The sequence below is a fragment of the Cupressus sempervirens genome, chromosome 8 (assembly GCF_028749045.1).
Source record: "Cupressus sempervirens isolate cs-2001-9-10 chromosome 8, ASM2874904v1, whole genome shotgun sequence".
Lineage (NCBI taxonomy): Eukaryota > Viridiplantae > Streptophyta > Pinopsida > Cupressales > Cupressaceae > Cupressus > Cupressus sempervirens.
Genome location: NC_143125.1, coordinates 260,247,636 through 260,270,908, shown reverse-complemented (window position 1 = coordinate 260,270,908; position 23,273 = coordinate 260,247,636). Strand labels below are relative to the sequence as shown.

General features: G+C 35.2%; 1 protein-coding gene across 1 annotated transcript in view; it reads left to right on the top strand.

Moving 5' to 3' along the window:
* Positions 1 to 23,273, top strand: part of NUP155 (nucleoporin 155) — a 171,794-nt gene that overhangs the window by 119,347 nt on the left and 29,174 nt on the right. Inside the window, exons 9-11 of the mRNA XM_089797398.1 lie at positions 16,332 to 16,755; positions 17,074 to 17,267; positions 17,506 to 17,866. Coding sequence (XP_089653524.1) covers positions 16,332 to 16,755; positions 17,074 to 17,267; positions 17,506 to 17,866 — 979 coding nt within the window. The remainder of the gene's footprint in view (positions 1 to 16,331; positions 16,756 to 17,073; positions 17,268 to 17,505; positions 17,867 to 23,273) is intronic.

Here is a 23,273-nt window from a genome sequence, read left to right as displayed (position 1 = left end):
ATATTCCCACTTATATCGAGTGTTTCAAAGCTTTCTTGGCATCCTTGAGACAAATAACAAGGCAAGTAACTCTTATAGTAATAAAATCACCTATAATAATTATTCTCAATAATAATATTATTATTATTATAAGAACATTAGAAGTTTTATCCTACACTTAATTCATAATGTAATAATTATATTCTAATAACCAATGTAGTTACTATAATATTTTACAATCGTAAATCTTGGCAATAAAGAAAGGAACATCAAATTCAAACCTTTAATGATGGTTGGCCATCAAATCCTATGAGTTTAAGAGTCCGATGAAGGCTAGATTTCATTTTCATTACTTATCCTTTTCTTTTCAATATATATTTTCTACTCCTTTTATTATGTCCCTTGAATTATTCATATGTAACATATCTCTTACCCTGTAAGACACTTAAAATCAATATATTCCTTAGTAACATTAAATGTAATGCATTATATATACTTACCTGCAAGGTGTCAGTACCTAATATATTGTTATTTATAACATGTGATCGCTATTGATTAGATGGTCCTCTTTCTAGAATATCCCCCCTTACTAAGGTCTTAACACATCATTGTTGATTACTCTATATTTACCTTTGTATACTCCCACTTATCTTAGAAGGCCTCTTTATATTAAATCTGCTGCATTTGACCTTCTTCGGTGGTATCCACAAGGAGAGATTATAGGAGATAGAACCATTGCAAGAGGACACCAGCTAGCAAGTTTAAACAATTCAACTCTTGCAGCTGGAAGTCACTCAACAAGACTCAATATATACGGTGTCATTTTCTAACCACAAATAGAAACATCTCTAATGCAAACACTTCAGAAAAGCTCTTTTGTCCATTGAAATGGAGGTTGTCAGATGTTTAGTGTCCTGTGCGAACGAGGGATGTTATCCACAATGTTGAGATGGACAAGTCCAGTTGGGTCAATATTACCCAACATAATTTTGAATAAGCCCGCCTCTTTCATGTTATATCTCGGCTGGCTCTATCAGAATTTATTCTCTCAGATTGTGCCAGGATATTCTTGAAGAAATCTGCCAGAGATTGTGCTCCTAAGCCTCTGAACTGATCTCTTCCTGCTTTTTTAAAAGATCCCAAGCTTTGCTGCTGAATCTTCATCTGGTATAGATTGATGTTTAGGGGTTTGATCAAAATTTTATTGAGTTACCATATTACCTCAAGGCCTCCTGTTAAAAAGCATTTTGTCTTATTTGACTCTGACAGTCAATATATCTTTGTGCACCTTGACAGTGATGTGTGATGTGTCACTGCTGAATATTTAAAACACGTACAAATCTGGTCTGGATACCTGACAATTGCCGAGACAACATTTATTAAAGCTTATTTTCATTTTTCTCATTTTTAGACACCATCATCATTGTTTTGAATGAAACAATATAAATATATACTCCAGTAAACATCCCAGGATTTTGGATATTTTGTATTTTCTCCAGGCAAGAGAGTTCAATATTAATTATCTGAGTTCTATCATTGATATTTCTCAACTCCATTCTATCATCCATGATAGGTGATAAAAGAAATCTAGTCCCACTGCCCTCTACACCAATGATTTTATATCGCTCCATACAAAAAAGTAGGGATCTCTGTGACCATTAATAATTATTATCTTCTTCTAATGCCAAGCCCTTTTATTATGATCTCTAATATCATTAATAATTTTCTTCTAAATCTGAACCATTTGAGCTCAATTTGATCATTGTCCATCACTGTTCATAATCACAATTACTGAACTCATTGTGCTCAATTCTTCTTATATGTGGTTGATATCGGACACTTCTTCAGTACATTCATGAATGTTTCCCTCGACTTGTATTGATAATACTATTTGTTCATTAATATCTCTTTTCACTGTATTGACATTCAGTTGTCAGGAGGCAGAAGCTGGTCATATAAAAAACAGATTAGAAATCTTGCATACAAGCTATAATCCCCATCACGAGACATCCTTCAGCAACTCTGAAATATAATTATCAACTACTCTGTGTAAGCAAAACAATACTAGTGAAACACCAAATGAACTCAGGCTGATAGGGATCTTCAATCCAGATGCAATGCCAACCAATATGGTGTAGCAGAATAAACAAATCAAAGATTTGCATCAGATACACTCCCCGATGGGGGAAGATACCCTCCAAATGTCTATCTCAATTCCCTCCATAATCCAAATACCATACACTAAGCAACATATATATCTCAGCGGCACTATCGACTACTAGGATGCAATAGATTGCAACATAACTAAGAGTTCGAATGAAATATTAAAAACATTTCAACACATATTTTATGTTTATTGCAATGAATACATTTATTCACTCGTCTCCTCCATTTATTTTCCACACACTAATATTAAACTTGCTTTTAAGTTTAAGGATAGAGATAGAAGAGAGAATGCCATTGGTCTCTAGTAAGCAACATTGCTTGTCAAACATTGCATGTGGGTAACCTGCTCTGATACCATGTTAAAGATCTCAGGCTTTGGATATGTTGTAACTTGTAATAGCACTTATAGATTTTTTATGTGTTTTCCAAGTTATGTATGTGATTAAAGAGGCATGTCTCTTGAAGAGACATGTCTCTTTAATGTATTAACTTACATTAGTTATAACACAAGATATACACACACATACACACACACACACACACACTCTTAACATAAGTTAATTATTTCATATATAATATTTGCCATATATAATTTATATATCTCATATATATAATATAACTTATCCAACAAAATTATAACATTAACAGAGAGTTTAGTTGTATTAGTTTTTTGCCTTCTAATCTTTAGAGGGGAATTATCATTTTGTAAGTGGATACTTAACTAGGTTAGACAATCAAGGAATATAGAGAACATCAACTCACATGACATTCGTCTTATATCCTAGTTATGGTATGTGCTTTGACATCATGTCTCATAATGTCTACCATAACATATCATGGCATGTCCATAGATACTATGTCACATAATAACCACCATGATTATGCCATTAAGATCATAATGATAAACAACTGATATCACATCTCATGATATCCATCAAAATGTTCAAGAGATACTATCATGACATGTCTTTGAATATGAAGTATCATGATATTCATCATGGTAGTGTACATTGTAAAGTCGTCACCTTACAATGTTAGATACAAGTGTATATTATCAGAAAGATTGTCACCTTTTAGTTATGGACACAACGGGCCCATAAAGTCATAGAGTCACACATATGACAAAAGAGTTTACACATTAAACATCTTTTATAGATATATGTGTGTGTGTATATATATTAGTACAAAATAAATTGAGACTTACTCTCAATAACTTACATTTTAACCACACGAAGTTTCTTTCCAAAGTGTCCAACTTTAACGTTGGAGAGAGGCTAGGTGAGAATGTCTGTTGTTTGATCACTTATATTATAATACACCAATTGCGTCGCACTTCTTTCTACCATATCTCTTACATAGTGGTAAGAAATCTCTATGTGCTTTGATCGATCATGGAACACTGGAGTCACTGACAGCTTAATACAACTTTGATTGTTGCAGTGGTTAGTATAATCACTCAAAAATGGTATAGTAAACTATAAGCCCCCTTTTTAGCATTTTAAATCCATATGCTAGACTGCATCTTATGCTTAATCAATTTTCCATATCTATCAAATCACTCATCTTTGATCAAATCATCATGTTATTATTTATTCAATTATATCCTATGACTCGACCACCTTATCCTAAGTCTTTATTTAATTAGAAAAACATTTCCCCTTTTAAGTAAATAATTACCCTTTATCCTTTGTGTGCACACGAAAAAGGAATTTCCTTATTTAAAAATAAAAAGGAAAACCCTTTTGTCTACACATTGAATGGACACTTTTCCAAGCAAGTGGACTCTCTTTGCTTCTCCACACATCTTTTGCCTCTTAACCGCTTCCATTGATTTTGCCTCTTGAGAGTCTTGTGCACCAAAGTCAACATGGGAATATTTCTCCACTGTAGATTTTGCCCCTAAATCTCTCATCGTCCATTGTTCTTTAAAAGGAGAGGAGGCTCTCTCCTCACTCTCTCGTATCTTTGGAGTTCATGCTATTGTTATGCTGTAGGTTTCATTCTAGAGCTATTGGAACACTTGAGCACACTTTTTTACATTCTCATACTAGTTTACTCTCATTGTAGCTTAAATCTTGCATGGTAGCTTGGCTTACTTTTTGTATAAGATTACATTACCTTGTCTAATAGGAGGAAAGTAATCTTGCTCATCTTGTGAGCTTAGCTTTCTTTCTTGTAATTGCATTTACATCTTGTCTTAGTTTTGCACTTCCATTCTAGCTTGCATTTGCATTTGCATACTCATTTGAAGTGCTTGGATACTAGCACTCTTGCTCTTATCTTCCCACACTCATACCCTATTTGCTTATTTTCCCTTGCACATCATAGATAGGAAATTCTAAGTCGCCATTCAGGGTTCCTAATCAATTGGATCCCTTGGATAGAATGTCTTAGATAAGTGTGTCACATTTTTGATATACAAATAGTTGTAGGTTTTAGGGGCTCATCAAATAGTCTGACAATCAACTTTTGAAGCCATATTGCTTCTTTGGCTCCCATAGGGGCTGCAATGTATTAGACTTTTGGAGAAATTTGTGCTGTTGAAGACTGTTTCCTACTTATCCAAGAAGTCATTGCTGGTCCCAAACTTAAGCAACATCTTGATGCGCTTTTGCGATAAGTCATACTTCCAACCCAATTTGAATTAGAGTATCCATGTAGATCTAGGTCAACTTTCTTATACTTGAGACCATATCCAATAGTATTGTAGAGGGTACCTCAATATGTGTTTTGGAGTAATGAGGTGTATCTCCTGTGGTTCACACATAGACTGACTCAAAGCATTCGTTTCATAACACATATCAGGTCGAGTGTTAACCAAGTACATTGGTGATTCAATAATTTGTCTATATAGAGTAGGATTTGCAAATTTGGATTCTCTTGCTGCCTCTTTTAGCTGATGTAAGTTGGTTTCCACAAGTGTGGACATCGGTCTACAATTCAACATCTCAAACCTTTTCAAGCTATCAATAGTGTATTTTCCTTGATTTAGAAAAATACCATCATGTTTCCGCCAAGCTTCCATGTTGTTGATAAAAACTATATTGTAGCCAACGTGTTGAGTTAGTATCCGAAAGGTTGCGTGATGGTTGAGTCACCCCTTCGGGAAGTATATGTATATTGTCTGAATGGATTTATGGATCATTATTGTAATTGGAATTGCATATTTGCTTATATGAATAAAGTCTTTGTTCTATGTTATATTCTAGTCTATTAATGCGATAATTATCCATTTACCCAGTACGGTAAACATTTGGCACCGTTGCCAGTCGAACCTAGTACAAAAGAGGTGTTATGAAGATTAATGCCAAATCTCCTCAATAAAGATAGGAATAAAATAAAAGACAAGGATGATATACGCACAACACGGGAAGCATTAATTCTAACACAATAGGTATAGTGAAGACAAAAGTTTCAATAACTTGCTGTTGGGTATTGAGGGGGTGAAGGATCACCGATCGATGGAGTGCATTCACCTGGCAAACTGAGGAGTGCCGAGGACTTGCTTGAGGAAATGCAACAGAGATTGAATCTGGTAGAAGAGACAATGAAGGAGTTCTTAAACTTGTATATGCCGAGGGTAAAGAATCCGAACAGAAGGGAAGGAACCCGCACAACTTGAGGTACTGAAGGAGCACGAGTGTGGGGTGAACTCTTCGTTCTTGATACACCTGATGAACGGATACAGGTAGAGGATCAAACAACTTCACTTGAAGATCTCTTCACACCGACAAGTATTACTAGTGCAGCGAGTGTCCACCTCAAAAGCAGGAACGAATACGGACAATTACACGACAACCTTAGGAGGGTACCGAAACAACAAACGACGTGGATGAGGCATCAACAACAATAACGAGGGTCGTAGCCGAATATAGTACGATCTGAGTGTACGACGGATGATACAATGCCGTGCGTGCAACCTCTGGGGCCACTTCACCAGAGACTATACTATGAAGGGAACACCGTAGCTGTTGTGCAAATGTTATGGTCCTGGAGACCATGAGAATTCAAAATGCCCTAAACCTGAGGTGAACCTATTAAGTATAGAAAGATGTGATGAGGAGACATTAGCCATCACTCACGTGCAAGCGAAAAGACAATGTATCCAGATCCGGAAGAGGAAAAGAAAAGGTTGTAGCAAGCATGAGCAGAATTAGAAAAAGAAATGGAGGCTAAAAAATTGCAAACAAAGGACATTGCGGGTACCTCAAGGAGGAACTAGGCAAAACAAAATATCATAGGACAAGTAATACAAGTTGAGGTTCCCATGAAGTTGAACAACCTTCTTGCAATGCCTCAGTTATAGACTGCAATATTGAACATGAGACCATCCCTGAAGGTGATGGAAGAGCCAGGAAAAGACGCACAAGGTGGAAGCGGAACGACTGCGGTGGACCCAATGCTATTTGCGCTCACCACAGGAAGACACCTTGCAATAGTAGAGATGGGTATTCTCGGAATCATCCTCATGGACAGCATCGTAGATGGAGGGTTAGGAGTAAATGTACTGGCAGAAGAAACATGGAAGAAGTTGGGGCAACCTACGCTATGGCCACCTACATTCCAACTGCTCATCGTTGATCAACACGGGATCAAACCCCTAGGGACTTTGATGGCACAAGTTGTAATGATCGGGACACAACCATTCTTACTGGACTTTGTGGTTATTACATTGAAAAGAAAAGGGTACAACACCATCCTTGGATAGGGCTGGCTAGTACAATAAAAAGTAAAACACAACTGGAAAAAGAACACTCTATCCATGGAAGGAGGAGGTCGTAGATTTGTAATTGATCTACATACATAGATGGTAGGAGAGGAGGCAACATCGTTAGATGCTGAAGGCGAAGAAGACGATGAAGGGAAGAAACAAATGGAACCCAACGAAGAAGGAATCCTAAGGCTAGAAGGAGGGTCCAACGATGACAACATGGATTCGGTGAACAACCTATTCCATTGGGAAATGGAGGACTATGAGCTCTTTCCGAGCTGTCACATGTCAGGGGTCGAGGAAGGTAATAAAGGAGAGGAAAATGAATTTCTGAAGGAATACAAAGAAGTGAAAGGAGAGGCACAGATAGATGAAACACCTGCACATATTTTTAGTAAGGAAAAGCCTATTAAATACAAGAACCCATAGTGAAGACAATGAACTCAAGGGGTGAGGCTAACCCGAAAAATATAATTGTGGGAGATGACTGGAATCCAGCTTGAAAGCAACAATGTTTAAAATATTCATGGAATATAAGGATGTTTTTGCGTGGACGTATAAAGACCTGAAAGGGGTACCACTCGAATTATGCGTCCATCATATCCCACTGATAGAACGAGCAGTACCCTTACGGAAGCGACCATACAAGATGAACAAAATTTATGCCGCACGGGTTACAGATGAGATTAATTGGATGCTTGAAGCAGGCATTATTTTTAGGGTACAAATGAGTGAGTGGGTATCCCCAATTGTGATATCTCTGAAAAAAGACACCACTCAGATAAGGATATGTGTAGACTTTCGATGCTTGGATGTAATAACGATTAAGGACCCGTTTCTGATACCGTTCACTAACAGTATTTTGAAGAAGTGGTGGGGCATGAAATTTATTCATTCATGGATGGATTTTCTAGATACAACTAGATATCCATCGTAGAAGAAGATAGGCTCAAAACAACCTTCATAGTAGAAGATGGGGTATACGCCTACAACAAAATGTTGTTCGGTCTGTACAATGCCTCGACAACGTTTCAAAGAATTATCTTGCACATCTTTGAAAAGATGTTAGTCGGAAACTTCAAAGCATTTTTGGATGATTGGTTAGTTTTTTGTGCGGAGGACAAGCATTTGACCACACTCAGAGAAGGCATGGAAAGATGTAGACGAGCAAGACTAGCACTAAACCCAAAAAAGTGTTAAGCAGGATTAAAGACGGATCCTGACAAAGTTCGAGTAATCTTGGAAATGCCACCTTCAACAGATGTGACTGAGGTAAAATCACTCCTGGGACATAGGATATTACCGAAGGTTCATTAAGAACTTTTCCAAAATATCTTACCCGCTTGACAAACTAACCTGCAAGGGAGAACCATAAAAATGGGAAAAAAAGTAGAATGAAGCCTTTGAGGGATTGAAAACACGATTAGCCACAACACCTATCCTGGCTTATCTGAACTGGGACAAGGAGTTCCATGTACATGTTGATGCATTGAACTACGCAATTGGAGCAACGTTGGCGCAAACAGGTAATCACGGATTGGACCATCCGGTGTACTTTGCAAGTGGACTATTGTCTAAAGCATAAAAGAATTATAGTACAACAGAGCGGGAGGCTCTCGGAATGGTGTACGCTGTGCAGAAGTTTAGACACTATCTACTGGGGACTCCATTCGTATTTTACATAGATCATCAAGCATTGCTATATCTCGTGAACAAACCTATCATCCAAGGACGGATAAGAAGATGGCTACTATTGTTGTAGTTTACATTAAAAATTTGTGGTACGACGTGTGAAAATCCATGCAAGTGCGGATCATTTATTGAGGATCAAATCGGGAAAACTGCCGGAGGGAGTCAACGATGACTTTCCCAATGCACAATTATTCCAGAGTGTTGTACTACCATCTTGGTACGCGAGTATCGGGGAATATCTGTTGACGGGGCAATTTCCTAGAGAAATGCCACCAAGCAAGAGGAGGAAACTGGTGCTGAGAAGTCGAATGTTCCAATTGATTAACTAAAGATTGTTTTTTACTTATCCAAGAAGTCATTGCTGGTCCCAAACTTAAGCAACATCTTGATGTGCTTTTACGATAAGTCACACTTCCAACCCAATCTGAATTAGAGTATCCATGTAGATCTAGGTCAACTTTCTTATGCTTGAGACCATATTCAATAGTATTGTAGAGGTACCTCAATATATGTTTTAGAGTATTGAGGTGCATCTCATGTGGTTCACACATAGACTGACTCAAAGCATTCATTGCATAGCACATATCAAGTCGAGTGTTAATCAAGTACATCAGTGATTCAATAAGTTGTCTATATAGAGTAGGATCTGCAAATTTGGATTCTCTTGCTACCTCATTTAGTTGATGTAAGTTGGTTTCCATAGGCGTGGACATTAGTCTACAATTCAACATCTGAAATCTTTTCAAGCTATCAATAGTGTATTTTCCTTGATTCAGAAGAATACCATCAAGTTTTTGACAAACTTCCACACCTAGGAAGTAGTGTAAAATACCCAAGTCCTTCATGTCAAATTCTAATGCCAAGTCCTTTTTTACATTGAACAATAAGATGATCCTCTCCTGTAATTAGCCAGTTATCAACATATAGGATTGGTATAAGAATATGACCTTTAATAATTTTGAAATAGAGATTTGGGTTGCATCATTCTTTGTGAACCCTAAAGCCATAAGATGGATGTCGATCCTTTTGTACTAGGCTCGAGGAGCCTGTTTAAGTTTGTATAGGGATTTCTTCAATTTGCATACATGAGATGTTGCATTGTGAATCACAAAACCTTTAGGTTGTTCTAAATAGACTTCGTTGATGGTCTTGTTCAAGAATGCAATTTTCACATCTATCTGGTGTATCTTCCAGCCTTTAGCTGCTTCAATAGCTATGATTGCTCTAAACAAAAGCATATTTGGGAACAAGTGGAAATATCTCCTCGTAATCAAAACCTTCTTTTTGAGAGAACCTTATGGCAACAAAAAGTGTTTTGTGTTTCTCTATACCCATCTACAACATGTTTGATTTTGAAGAGCCATTTAGAATATACACTTGATTTGTCTTTAGGTCTAGATGCTATATCCCATGCATCATTTTTCAAAATGGATTTATACTCTTTTGTCATGGCATCTTTCCATACTTGATGTTTGAGAGCTTTTGTTACACTAGTAGGTTCTGTGTTTATGATTTCACTCATTGAGGCCACATAGCTTGAGAATCTATTTGGCCTCTTACTTTCTCTAAAGGTTCCTTTGGGTGTTGCAAAATTTTCAGCTTGCTCAATCATATTTCTAGCCCAAATTGGTCTTTTCTTGTTGTTATTATTTTGATTTTCTTCTTGATGCTCCCTCTGGTCTCAGGGTCAGTAAGGTTTTCATTTGTGGTTTCTTTTGGTTACTTCCTTTGAAACTTAGGACTAGGGCCTTTCTCCATGTTTGTGGGTGGATTCTAAATTTCTAACCCATTTGAGTTCTTTGCCCTTCTGAATGCAATGTCTTTGTCAAATATTTTGTCTCTTCTTATGTCTATTTGTCTTTGTCCAGGTATGTCGATCCTGTAAGCTTTTGAGGTTTCATTGTAGCTTACAAATATCCCTTTCCTCCCAAAAGGTTCTAGTTTTGACCTCTTCTCTTTAGACATGTGAATATACACAAGACAACCAAATATCCGTAGATGGCTTATGTCACGTTTTAGGACAAGAAAAGCCTCTTTAGGAGTATTGTCATCAAGATGTGAATGGGTACATTTGTTTTGGATGTAAACGATTTTTTTGATGCTTTTTCTCAAAATGATGTAACTATGCTTTGGTTAGACATCATTTATTTTGTAGCTTCCACAATAGTTCCGTTTTTTCCTCTCAACTACCCCATTTCGTTGAGGATTATAGGGTACAACATAGTTGGAATAATCGCTGAGTAATCGGCAAGTTTCCAACACTCGCCAAAAAACTCGCAGAAAGGATTTACTTGGCGGGAGGCCAAAAAAACAGTAGAAAACACATGCTAGCCCAACAATATAGGGGAAAAAATTGATTTTTTCCAGTGCTAGTTGCATTTGTCGTTCTAGAGACTTGTTTCTTTTGTATTCTCTTTAATTAACTTATTAGATGCATCTTCTCATTAAATTTGGCAAAAAAATGTATTTTCAATTAAATTTCATCAATTTTTTTAGCTTTTCGAGTTTTCCCGAGTTTTTTAAAAAAATGATCGAGTTTTTCTCGATTAAACTTTTGGGGGGAATGGCGAGTTGTTGTTGAGTACGAGTTTTCCAACTATGGGGTATAGTAAACTCCCTCTTAATCCGACATTAACACAATTTTTTCTAAAGATTTTTGAAGTGTATTCTTTTCCATCGTCTGTTCTCGGTGTTTTAATTTTCTTTCTAGAGGAGTTTTCTGTTAGGCCTTTGAACTCTTTGAATCTTTAAAGGATCTCTTCTGACTCTTTACACTTAAGGAAGTAGATCTTAGGCTTTCTGGAGAAATCATCCACAAAAATTACATAATATAGGGAACCTCCCATGGAAGGGGTAGACATGGGTCCACATAAATGGACTAATACATTGAGTAACTGCAAGCCTTACCTCTGTTGCGGGATGTCTCAACAACACTAGTTTGAGCAAAGGAATTACAATGAGAAGGATGTTCACTTGGTTACTTTTAGAGCCTAGCTGTTCTAATGTGACTAAACAGTTCTCAATTGCATCCAAGTGACAAAGTAGTCTGTACTTTGTGTTAAGTTTGTAGCTTCAGTCGGATTGATTCGATCATGAAATATATTTTTAATGGTAAATCATCAGTTAGATAAATATTCTTATATATATATAATAACTATATATTATATATATAGTTATTTATATTATTAATATATTAACTAATGATGATTAACCATAGAGACATGTGTTTTCATGAGACATGTCTCCTCTCATATTTATGAGTCTTCAAATCTGCATTTGGAACACACCAATAAATTATGATAGTGTTATTACAATTGTAGAAAATGATCCTATAAAACTTAGCATGGTATCAGAGCCAGACTGCAAATGTAAGAATTTATACAGGAAGAAAAGAAAAAAAATCAGATTGTGAAGGTATACGCAAAGGAATATCACAGGGTAGACGTAGGAAATGAAGTTTCAGCCAAGCTCGAAAGCTATATAGGGAACCTCCCATGGAAGGGGTAGACATGGGTCCACATAAGTGGACTAATACACTGAGTAACTGCAAGTCTTACCTCTGTTACAAGATGTCTCAACAACACTAGTTTGAACAAAGGAATTACAACGAGAAGGATGTTTACTTGCTTACTTTTAGAGCCTAGCTGTTCTATCGTCGATAAATAGTTCTCAATTGCATCCAAGTGATAAAGTAGTCAGTGCTTTGTGTTAAGTTTGTAGCTTCAGTCGGATTGATTCGATCATGAGATATATTTTTAATGGTAAATCATCATCTAGATAAATATTATTATTATATATATAGTTATTTATATTATTAATTTATTAATTAATGATGATTAACCATAGAGACATATGTCTCATGAGACATGTCTCTTCTCATATTTATGAGTCTTCAAATCTGCATTTTGAACACACCAATAAATTATGACAGTGTTATTACATTTGCAGAAAATGATCCTATAAAACTCAGCATGGTATTAGAGCCAGACTGCAAATGTAAGAATTTATACAAGAAGAAAAGAAAAAAATCAGATTATGAAGGTATACATAAAAGAATATTACACAGTAGACGTAGGAAATGAAGTTCCAGCCAAGCTTGAAAGCTATACACCCAACATCTCATATGTCTTTGACGACACTCATAGGTACTTTAGGAAGGTACGGGATCAACACATACAAAAGCAGTGAAACATGCTATTATTCAAATAATTATTTGAAGAAACAATGAAAGATAAATAACAGTTATATTTTAAAATCCACATTGCTTATAGTCTGACTATACTTCATTGCCTAAGCGTGAATCTATTTCCACATGAGAACTGCAGCTAATACCAAAGTTGTTACAACATTAATAATGGGGGATGCAAAAAATGTTGAAGCAGGTTTCAATCCTGCCCATGACAGTTCATTAAAAAAAAAAAGGTTGTGGAAGCTTTCATGATTGGTTGGCATAAAGCAGAATCATGATTGAGTGCTTATTGTCTTTGAAGATCACGATTCCGTGAGAAAGAACACCACAAAATGCATTGGAATAAAAGTCCATTAACAATAGTGTGAAAGATTATTGCAGTTTGAAGGGAATTTAAATTGATATTTTTTTTTTGTTTTGTTTTGGATTCAATGGGTAACATACTGCGATAGATGATATGATATGTATATGTATAAAAACGTTTGTTTTATGTATGTATCATATGTATGCAGCAGAAAATAAGTTCATACACCACTATGCTAATAGTATAGCAACATAGCAATATACAACACCATATATATATATTAGCATTTTAGTACAAATAGCATATGTTTTCTCTTTGTAGGCTTTTTTGTGGTCTATTTTATGGTTGGAGGATTGGATTGACTAAGATGGACCAAAAAAAACTTTAACAAAGTAAAGAAAATCCTTTTTTTGGTAAAACTCAGCCTGGGTTCTGCTGCAGATTTGGCAATTTACCATAGGAACTGCAAAATTTGTGTCAGGTTTATCTAACAGAATTTAGACAGACTTTTGCAAGAATATGATAAGGACCAGGTTTTTGCAAGAATTGGATCAGACTTTGGGCTTGCCAAGGAAGAATTTGGTAACATAGGTAAATACCATATGATTAATAATTCTTGTTGAAACATACTTTGGATTATATTGAAAGATATTGATGGATATATGTTGATATCCTTAAAAATGCTATTCCAAGAATATCATACTGAGATGATATCTCCTCATATACTCGAGAGCATAATGTGTTCTATAACAATTCTTCCTAGGTAAGAGGGAGTGTTAAGTTTGTAGTTTCAGTCAGATTGATCCGATTATGAGATACATTGTTGATGGTAAATCATCATTTAGATAAATATTCTTATATATATTTTTTGATCAGTAGATAAATATTCTTATATATATATATATATATATATATAATTTATAAAATAAACAATCATGCATATAAACACAATGTGGAAACCCAATGAAGGGGAAACCCATGACAAATAGTTGCTTTTTATATTAACACAATGATTTGTAACCACCAACCTAGTAGAGGCTCCATCCCATATATTTATGAGCACTGACTTACTAGAAGCACCAACTCGCACTCTTGACATTGACCTACTAGAAGCACCAACTTCACACTGCTGTCTTTGTGAGCACCAACCCACTACACACAAACTGCTTTTCCACCTTGACTATGTTGCTTGCTTCAACTGGTGGATACTTTAATTGTGCAAATTTCTCTTCTTGAATCTGATACTTATATCTGCATGAATTCTCTAATTTCAGCACACAAAACCCTTCTCTCTTATTTCTCTTCTACCTCAAATCAGACTCTCAAAAAAAATATTTTCTTTTAGTCAACCAAAATATTCTAATATATATATATATATATCTGCATGACTATATATATATATATATATATATATATATATACAGACACATGTATGTATCAGATTTATATATAACCTGATTATATATTCTTCCTTTTAACTCTTCATTTTCTTCTAGTTCCTGACACCATTTATTTGTCCATTTTTCTTTCTTTATCTATATCCTTTTTATTCAAAGAAACATTATGTCTCTCTAGCTTATTATGTAAATTTTAATTAATTAATTTCTTTTACAAGTTTTCCTTGAATTTAAATTAAATAATACTCATTGGTTAGCAACGTTTTAGTTACCGCCAATTTTATTTTCTCCTTTCATTATTAAATGGATCACTACAGGTGACATGTTTTTATATGCCTTTGTCATTTTAGAACTCGATCTCTATTTTTGTTACGTGGCTTCTCACTTTAGATGCTGAACTCCAATTTGATATGACAACTTCTCAATGCTATCGGCATCACCATATCAGTTGTCCTTTTTCTTTCCGTAAATGTTAATCTGCCACTTCTAACCTTAATTCAAACTTCCATTATTATTTCTTTTATTTTTGCTGGCTGTATATTAGAAGCTGTGTATCCCGTGAGATGCTTGGTTATCCATCATTGAAGTCACCATTCTTTCATGCCATCTCTGTTTATATCGATTTTGAAGGGCACACTTTTAATCGTTCTTGTACAGACCACTCCTTATTGGCAAGATCATTCCTTATATAGATCACAGCCTTCTTATATAGATGTGCAATACTTATAATGAGACAGGAAGACTGTTGCTGTTTATATCTCTTTGACTGACTGGTTCTGACATGTCATTGAATATCACAGTTTTAAATCTCCAAGCGTTAGAAATATATTTCATTATTATCTTTGCCATATTAAGGCACTACAATATCCAGGTATACTCATAATACAGTATGTGTAGTAAAGGACGAGAGTTCATTATTTTATAAAATGCTTGAATCTTTATTAGTACATCCACTGATAACGTGTAGAATAATTAACCATTAATGTGCCTTTTATGCTGATAATTGTACCAATAAATTATGTGGTGAGTGTGTTAGATTAATTTATTCTCTCACCTCCGAAGTTATTGATGCACCAATTTAATTTATTAGAGCTTTAAGGCAATACCTTCCAATGTGCCATTGTGCCCATGTATTTGTGGTCTGTGATGGGGAATCAACACCAAATCTTGCACAGGTGCATCATAGCAACGTTGGATGACAACAAACTAACAAAGTGAGGAGTGATGCAAATGCTTACTAACGGTCATAATTTTTGGTACCAAAAGTGAAAACATTCTCCTCATAAGTGGGTTAGTTTTATCTTCCTTATATGTGCTGTACTTGAATAAAATGGTAATTAATTATTTTTTAAAATTTCCGGTATGTTGATTAGGAACGGTGCTTAAGAGGGGTTACATCTCATGAGAATGAAATTCTAAATAATCTAACATAATTTATATATATCATTCTCCTCGTAAGTGGGTTAGTTTTCTCTTCCTTTTATGTGCTATACAAATGATAATTAGTTATTCCTTAAATTTTTTAAGTATGTTGAATAGGAACTGTGCATATGAGAATGAAGTTCTAAATATCCAAACCAAATTTTTGTGTTTCCTTTTCAGATATGAAACATATACTATGAAGTTGCATCTAATTTTTGCATATTATTAGTAATAATTTGAATAAACTGGGTAAGATAAAATGTGTGTGCATGCCAAATTCTGCTGTAGCAACAACCTGTGCGATGCGATTTATCTTTGGAAGTCACTTGATCTGTTTCTTTGGTTATCTAGTTGAACTTTGCCTCTCTTTCCTAATCTGATTGCTCCAATTTTTGAGCTATAGATTGTATATTTCTTTATTGATCAGAACTAAGAAAATATAGTGAAAGTTGTTGCTTCTGATTGCTTTAGATTCTATGAAGCTGTTGTGGAGCTTCCTTTGCAAAAGGCACGGGCACTCGATCCTAACGAGGATGCATTTAATGAACAAATTGATCCAAATCGTCGACAAGCTGCTATTGCACTCCGGGAACAGTGTTATGAGTTTGTGATGAATGCTCTTCGATCTTTGAAGGGTGAACCTGGACATACAAGAACACACACTCAGTTTGGAACTCCCGTCAGACATACTGCAATCAACCCTGTACTTGACCAGGCTTCTCAAGAACGATATATACGTCAAATTGTTCAACTTAGTGTCCGGTGGCCTGATAGAGCATTTCATGAATACTTATACCGAACAATGATTGAACTTGGCCTAGAAAATGAACTGTTGGAACTAGCTGGTCCAGATCTTGTACCTTTCTTGCAGAGTGCATGTCGGGAGCAGTCCAAGGTATGGAAGACTGGTTAGAATGAGCATTAAATAATGGAACCATGATAATATTATAAAAATTGTATGCAGGCTGATAGTATAATTCTGTTGGGCTTGATATTTTGGGATTGATAGATCTTGATTAATAGATTTTATCATGTCAATTTTTAATGAATTTAGTCTTCTATGGAAAGTTTTTCTTATTTGCTTTCATCTGATACAAATTACATATAAAATAGGCACAAATTATTTTTCATGTACTAGGCAATTTTTGATCACCATAATTTATTTCTTCTTTGAATTTTTTATTTAGATCTCTCTTTGATTTGTCATTGGCAGTCTGGTAATTTAATGTTTAAGCCATCAATTGCTCGTGGACATCCATCTGTTGTTGTTCCACAAGCCAAATATTTGGAACTTCTTGCTCGTTATTACGTACACAAAAGACAACATTCACTTGGAGCACATGTATTCTTGAGGCTTGCAGAAAGAAGGCAAGCAGAAGGTGGTGAAATGTTGACATTAGACCAAAGGTTAGCTTGTGTTGATGCTTATATATTTCACAATCAGCTCAATTTGATATAATTAAAGGAAAATAGGAAATGAATGCATGGTGTCTGTTTGTTCATTGAGTAAATAGTGTTGCTTTTGTACTTCATAGTAGTAATACTAGGTAACAGTGATAATATTTTTCTTTAAAAGCAGTTTATGTTCTATTTTGGCAATGACATCCGTTCCCTGTTCAATGAATATACTTGACTGCTGGTGCAGATTTCACTATCTCAGTGATGCTGTGTTACAAGCAAGGAGTGCTAGTGGAACTGGTATTTCAGGAAGCATTATGACAGATTATTCTGACAATGGATTGCTGGAACTTCTTGAAGGAAAACTAGCTGTCCTACGTTTTCAAATGAAAGTCAAAGAAGAATTAGAACAGTTGGCATCAAGAAATGACACTGTCATGGGAACGGATGATTCTAGCCCTTCAGGAGATCCATTTCCTCCAAGGAACACCGTTGCTGAAGATCATCTAGCACAGTCTGCAAGGGAAAAGGCTGCAGAGATATCATTAGAGTTAAAGAGTATTACACAACTCTATAATGATTATGCTGTTCCTTTCGAACTGTGGGAGGTACTGTGCATACTTTCATCTGCCATTAAACTTGTTTAAGCTGTAGCCCTTTGCACATGGAAGGAGGATAGATCTTCTTTTCGTAATTGTAAAGTTTATCTGTTCTCTACTACTCTTCCTGTTTTGTTTTTAAGCTACTTTCCAGCTATATCATGCTTCTGTCTGTAGAAATTTCATTTCTTTCACAGTATATATGTGTTTACTTAATTGCAGTGAGACCGAGACTTTGCTACACCGAATTTCCACGTGGACTCTTGCTCAGCCTGGACATGGAACCAGGACCCAATAAAAAAATTAAGAAATTGAGAAACAGAAATAAAATAAAACAGTTAGAAATATTTCACAAAACATAGAAACTATTAGTATCTATTTTCATTTCTTTAGGAAATTTAGACAAATTCACCGCAACATATGTATAAAATATTAAAATCACTACATTACACAGACAGAAAATAGTATTTGTATTAAAATGTTTTAAAAACTAGTGTGTGAAATCCATATCCAGTGGATTATTTTATTCATTGACTGGAGAACATTAAACACAATGAAAATTGAACTGAGACGATGCCCTTAACCTTGAACATGCCACGGAGTAGCTGCTGCAGGTGTATTTACTTATTTGATAGATACTTTCTCTGCCTATGATTTTCCTACAGAAAATTAGCTGTCTTGCTATAAATCTTGGTAGTAGAGAGTTGGTTACAATCTTATTACGGATTAATCTTTTCCATCCGAATGGTTGTGATATTGGATAATTTCAAATGTTTGTGATGGGGTAGACATTTGTGATCGGCAAACTCTTAGTTGATCATCCACCCTCTAGTCAATTTATTGCCTTGGTTGGACTGTATGTATTTGAACATACTAAAATTGCACAGACAAATTACTGAAAACTGTTCCATAGCAACTTCTGAACTATGATCAAAGTGGACTGTTTTCATTCACTGCATCCAGTCTAGTATTAATCTAAACAGCCTGGATTCAATTTTCTATTTATTTTGGATAAACTCAACATTATACAACAATGTTCCTGGATTATATTTCATAACTCTCTGAATCTTTCCAGTGATTTGCCAACCATATAAAAGATATCTGGTCTTGTTCTATCAAAAAAGTGAAACTGTCAATTAGTATTTAGTATCTCCTACCCTTTGCAGGTTTCTATCTTTGCAAATTATAAATCAGAAGTTTATATTTGTTTCATCTGGAGCAGGTATTGTCTATAAATTCATTAGGAACTCCCTTAGGATTTCCAACTTGTTGACTATTCAATTAATCAGTCCAAGTGAGGTGATTGTTCATAATGGGCCTACAAATTGAAATAAATTCCAGATATGTGGTCCTTGTAGAGGATTAGCAGCTGTAAGAATTCTATTACGTTCATCAAAATCTAAATACCTTTTTTATAATGAGCGATTCTGCTCAGATGATAGCTGAGAATATATTCCTCAAACAAGCTAGATATCCAAAGCAAGATTTTACTTTTTGCCAACATCTTATACCAGCATTGTTTTTTTTAAGAGAGCAAAGCCTATCCGCAATGAGAATGATTTTTTTCTTATCATTACAACCTTGCTGTAGAAAATTTTCACAATTGTTTCCTCTTTCTCACCAATGTTAAAGGGAGACTGATGAACAAACAAGATATATAGCCTATAGGCATAGGTGCAAGACAGTCTTGATCAACAAAATTCTTCCAGCTTGTTAAACAGATTTGCCACTGCAAATTTCAATGTGATTCCTTCAATGGGCAGCAATAATGTTCCGACAATTGAGAAGTTGTTAATGGACTAGCAATTTTTTTTTGTGTTTGAGAGTGGCAGCATACTTGTAAGATGGAGGTTTTAAAGTTTTAATGTACTTTTCACCTTAAAGTACATACACAAAGAGAAAAAATAATGGAAAATGATCTATTGGAACTTAAGTTGCAGGGTTCACTGTAAGTACCTATGTCCCGGGTGTTGATCGGTTCGGGTGTGGTCCTCGGTGTGTTTGGGTGCATACCTGTTGCATCCCAGGTGCACGAGATGTGCTTGGGATGCTTATTATGCACACCCACAGCCTATCAGGTGTGTACCCACAACATTTTTCACCCGTTTAAAAGACATCTGGTTTGATATAATATATGCATGTATATTTATCAATATACAGTGTGTATATTGATATATATACTACATATTTAATGCTTGAAATAATATCATTGTATTGATCCTATTTATGAAAATAATTATCATTCATAGATCAGATCGAAATATCATATATTAGTCCCAAGTGTAATATCGATCTGCATGTCTGTTAGACAATTAATATTATAGATCATCATTGATCATGTTCTAAATATAGCTCCGATCAAGATATGTTCGATAGTGCTGAGATTCTTATCAGATTGCGTCTGATATCATTACTTATACAGATCATTGATTATGGTATCAAGTTTATCAACCATTCATATTTGCCATTGCAAATTATTGTGTAAACCCCTGATAGTTATCGGGCTTTGTTTAAAGTTATGAACCAGTACTATTCAAGGGACATGATAATTAATGGACACATCCTCACTTTGTGGAGACATGTCTATTCATTAGCATGTCCCCTCTATTTTTAATTTACTCATATATATATCATATCCGATTGGACCTAGAGGAACACCAAATCAATTAGTTAAAGCCTCTTGGACTACAGTCGGTCTATGATAAATACATTCTGATTTGTAAGTCCAATAACCGGAACTCATTTGTATTGTTTCAATAATTGTTCTATATTTGAGAAATATTATTCTCATTCTGATTATAGCCTGCAAAAAAAATACACCAGCCAATATGCATATTATTCAAGAGTCAAGAAATTGAAAAGATATAGACATTTTTAAATCTGCAATAGATCTAATCACTTTAACATGGCATCAGAGCCTTGCTGTAAGGAAGATCTGATTAGATTTGAGAATCCAGATTACTCAAAATATATATTCTCCCTTGAAAGAATAAATTCATTCCATTCTTCATAATGTCAAGTGTTATCAGATTTGAGGATTGTCTTAAAGGAACAACCAAGTTCGTATCATGGAAGCTTAGAGTTATGATGATATTGAGAGAAACTGATCGGGGCTCATTTGTGAAAGGAAACACGCCTTAGCCAGAGGATCTTGCAAAAACTCAATGGATCAAGAACAATGAAAAGGCTATGAAAATAATTCTGGATGCAGTTAGGGATCATATGGTTTACATTTTGTTGAAATGTGATACTGCATATCCAATGTTCAAATCTCTTTAAAATACATATGAAATTAACAACACTAGTGGAATCCTTGCATTGACAAGACAACTTCACAATGTGAAAATGAATAAAGGAGAATCTGTCACGACATACTTTATGAAAATTATTATATCAAGAGATCACCTTTCAACTGCTGGAAATCAGATTGAAAGTAAAGAGTTGACATTTATAGCTCTAGGAGGCATCCTAATGTCACGGGAATCATTTATTCAGGGAATAAGTGCACGGTTAAAACTCCCTAAATTTGATAGATTGAAAACAGATTGCTTACAAGAAGAATCCAGACTAATGACTAGAGGGAACAACCAAAATTCCATAAATGAGGATTTTCATGTATTAAACACTAACTCTCATAAGAAGGGAAAGAAAAAGAATTTCAAAAGGAAGAAAAACACATATGGAAAAGGACTTTCCAAGTGTTAGTTTTTATAGATCTCTGATAGACAAATCTATTACAGTAGATATGAACAATGATAGATACTCTTACTTGTATAATTGCAGAACAGATTTGTTTCCCAAATGGTGACTGTTCTGTGATTGCTGAGATGACAAAGATCTTCCAATGAAGACTGCTGATATTCGAACTGTAGACTGAATATTTTAATAGACTTCCAGCAAAGAGTGCAGAGGAGAAGATTGAGAATGATCCTGTGATTATAGTGCAGATTGCTGGGACTTATAATGCCTTGAATTGATTGTTATCCTCAGCAATCTGCCTATACTTATATATGTTAGTGAGGAGCCATGACTCCCGTAGAGTCATGACTCTACATGGCCTTTGGCCACGAAGAGTCATGCCTCTACGGAGGCATAACCAACTCCATATTAGTTTAGAGTAAACCAACAATGCTTAGTATAAGCAATCGGCAAGAACACAATACCATCAATATTGTATAACTTGTGATGTTCACTGATATAAGGCAGTCTGCCGATAATACTATCAATCACATGTTTAAGGCAATCATTAAACAACTCATATATGTGTGTGTGTGTGTGTGTGTGTGTGTGTGAGAGAGAGAGAGAGAGAGAGAGAGAGAGAGAGAGAGAGAGACCAATGATTAATATCAGATGAATCTGATACAGATTTGCAAATGACTGATGAACATTATTACTTCTACAGACGCTATACATCAACACCAAGAAGAGGAAAATCTCAAATACAATGTTTTAGATGTGATCAACAAGAACATTATGTAATCAAGTGCCTTGATAGAACAAAACAACAAGCCTCTTTTGCTGAAGTTGGAAAAGCTAACATAGATCATGATTGAGAGAAACTTGTTTTCTATTTAGCCTTATCAAGTCAAGTTTCAAACAAACTCAACACCTGGGTGATTGATAGTGGATCCTCACGACATATTACAGGATTCAGAGAACATCGGAATACTATGGCAGAAGAATCTGATGAAGGAGTAACTATCGAGGATGATTCGTATTATTTGGTAAAGGGGATTGGAACTTGTACCATCAATCTGAAATCAGGCATACCCCTTCAACTTACTAGAGTACTATTTGTATCTGGGATATAAAGAAACCTAGTCTGAATTTCTGCACTTGAAGACAAAGGGTAGGAAGTAGCCTTTATGGATGGAAAGGTTATGGCATGGACAAAGAACTCCACCATAAAGAAAGCACATACTATAAAGTATATCTTTACAAACTTTGCACTGATTCAAACAAGCCCTCATCCATGAGATTTCTAACTCAAATGAAATCATAGAAGACTAGGGCATCTCCATTTTTCATGTCCTACCTTTAATAGAGAAAATTGTGACTGAGTTGCCCAAACTAAATCAGTCTCATGAAGGAGCATGGAAAGTTTGTGCCCTAGGAAAAAATACAAAGGGGACCTTTCAAAATAGTACTAGTAAACCTAAAAATGTACTAGAATTAGTTCATTCTGATTTCTGTGAACCCATTTCTGTATCATCCATGGGAGGACTTTTAATCTTTGTAGATGATTTCTCTAGGACTTGGAAATCAGTTTGAGGAAATCCTTTAAAGGTTCAAGGAATTCAAAGATCTTGCAGAAAATGTGTCTCGGAAGAAAATCAAAACGCTGAGAACAAATAATGGGAGGGAATACTTATGAATTTTTTAAAGAATTTTGTGTGAATGCTGGGATTAGGAGGTA